The 1543-nt window shown below is 50.6% G+C and overlaps 1 protein-coding gene across 1 annotated transcript in view; it reads left to right on the plus strand.

Annotated features, from left to right (window-relative positions):
* Positions 1–1305, plus strand: part of Il1f10 (interleukin 1 family member 10) — a 3227-nt gene extending 1922 nt beyond the window's left edge. The window contains exons 2-4 of the mRNA XM_021195060.1: positions 283–368; positions 662–789; positions 1042–1305. Of these exons, the coding sequence (XP_021050719.1) occupies positions 283–368; positions 662–789; positions 1042–1254 (427 nt within the window). The 3' untranslated portion in view covers positions 1255–1305. The remainder of the gene's footprint in view (positions 1–282; positions 369–661; positions 790–1041) is intronic.
* Positions 1306–1543: the final 238 nt, after the last annotated feature.

Here is a 1543-nt window from a genome sequence, read left to right on the forward strand (position 1 = left end):
TGGCATAGCCTCACAAGAGGCTGCTATATCAGGGTCCCTTCAGCAGAATCTTGCTGGCATGTGCATTAGTATCTGGGTTTGGTGGCTGATGATGGGATAGATTCCCAGATGGGGTAGTCTCTGGATAGTGGGATGAAACAATTTCTACCCTTATTGGAGCAGTGTCCCTCTCTTCTCTGGAAACAATTCACTAAGGGCTCCGTGTCCAGTAAGGTTACAGGGACTGAAAGGGACAATGATCCCTGAGGGCAGTGGGCCATTAACCTTGCCCTCCTATTTCAGAATCAAAGATGCACATCAAAAGGCTTTGTACACGAGGAATGGCCAGCTCCTGCTGGGAGACCCTGATTCAGACAATTGTAGTCCAGGTGATCTTCCGGTGGGGGGGTTGGGGAGGGGAGGGGAGGATGTTTGGGGGGGGGGACTCTCTTCCAGGTGTTGCTTAGTGTCCATCTGCCCCAGGGCCTTGATTCTTTCCTTCAATTATGTCTCTAGAGACATGAGAATATTGTCCCAGTGATAAGGAGAAGAGGTAGGGGCAGTTTCTACCTGTAAAAGTGAATTCCATTTACCCTGTGGTCTCCATACAGAAACAGGCCAGATGGGGCCAGACCCAGTAGGTCCCCTCACTGTCTGAATTGCATTCTCTCTTACCTCCCAGAGAAGGTCTGTATCCTTCCTAACCGAGGCCTAGACCGTTCAAAGATCCCCATCTTCCTGGGGATGCAGGGAGGAAGTTGCTGCCTGGCGTGTGTGAAGACAAGAGAGGGACCTCTCCTGCAGCTGGAGGTGAGACACCCCTCCTCATTGCAGAGTCAGTACTGCCACTGGAACATAGTGACATCTTTGAACCCATATGTCCCCTCTCTTTTTTCCCATCTATCTCTCTTTGCCTCCAGCTGAGGGGATGTACAGAAAGAACTTCTCTTCGGGAAACTCTTCCCTGTTGAGTCCTTCTTTGGCCAAGCCTCTGAGGCACTAAGGGCTGACATCCCAACCAAACACTCATCTCATCTCACAGCTGTCTCCCTTTCCCCACAGGACGTGAACATCGAGGACCTATACAAGGGAGGTGAACAAACCACCCGTTTCACCTTTTTCCAGAGAAGCTTTGGATCTGCCTTCAGGCTTGAGGCTGCTGCCTGCCCTGGCTGGTTTCTCTGTGGCCCAGCTGAGCCCCAGCAGCCAGTGCAGCTCACCAAAGAGAGTGAACCCTCCACCCATACTGAATTCTACTTTGAGATGAGTCAGTAAGGAGACATGAGGCTGGGGTCTAGTCTAGTGCCCCCAAACTGAGATCCTCTTGCTCAGCATCTCTGGAAAGCAGAATAAGGAAGATACCAAAGATGTTTGGGTCTTAATCCCCAGAATCTGTGACTGTGTTACATTAAATGGCAAAGGGATATTTTCCTTCGTGGTCCATTTGGGCCCATTGGAATCATGAGGCCTCATGAGAAGAAGGAAGGAGGCAGAGGGAGACTGGGGCAAACTTTGGTACTAAAAGTAACAATGGGGACAGGGACCATAAGCTGATGGGTAACAG

This window comes from Mus pahari, chromosome 3 (genome assembly GCF_900095145.1).
Source record: "Mus pahari chromosome 3, PAHARI_EIJ_v1.1, whole genome shotgun sequence".
Taxonomy (NCBI): domain Eukaryota; kingdom Metazoa; phylum Chordata; class Mammalia; order Rodentia; family Muridae; genus Mus; species Mus pahari.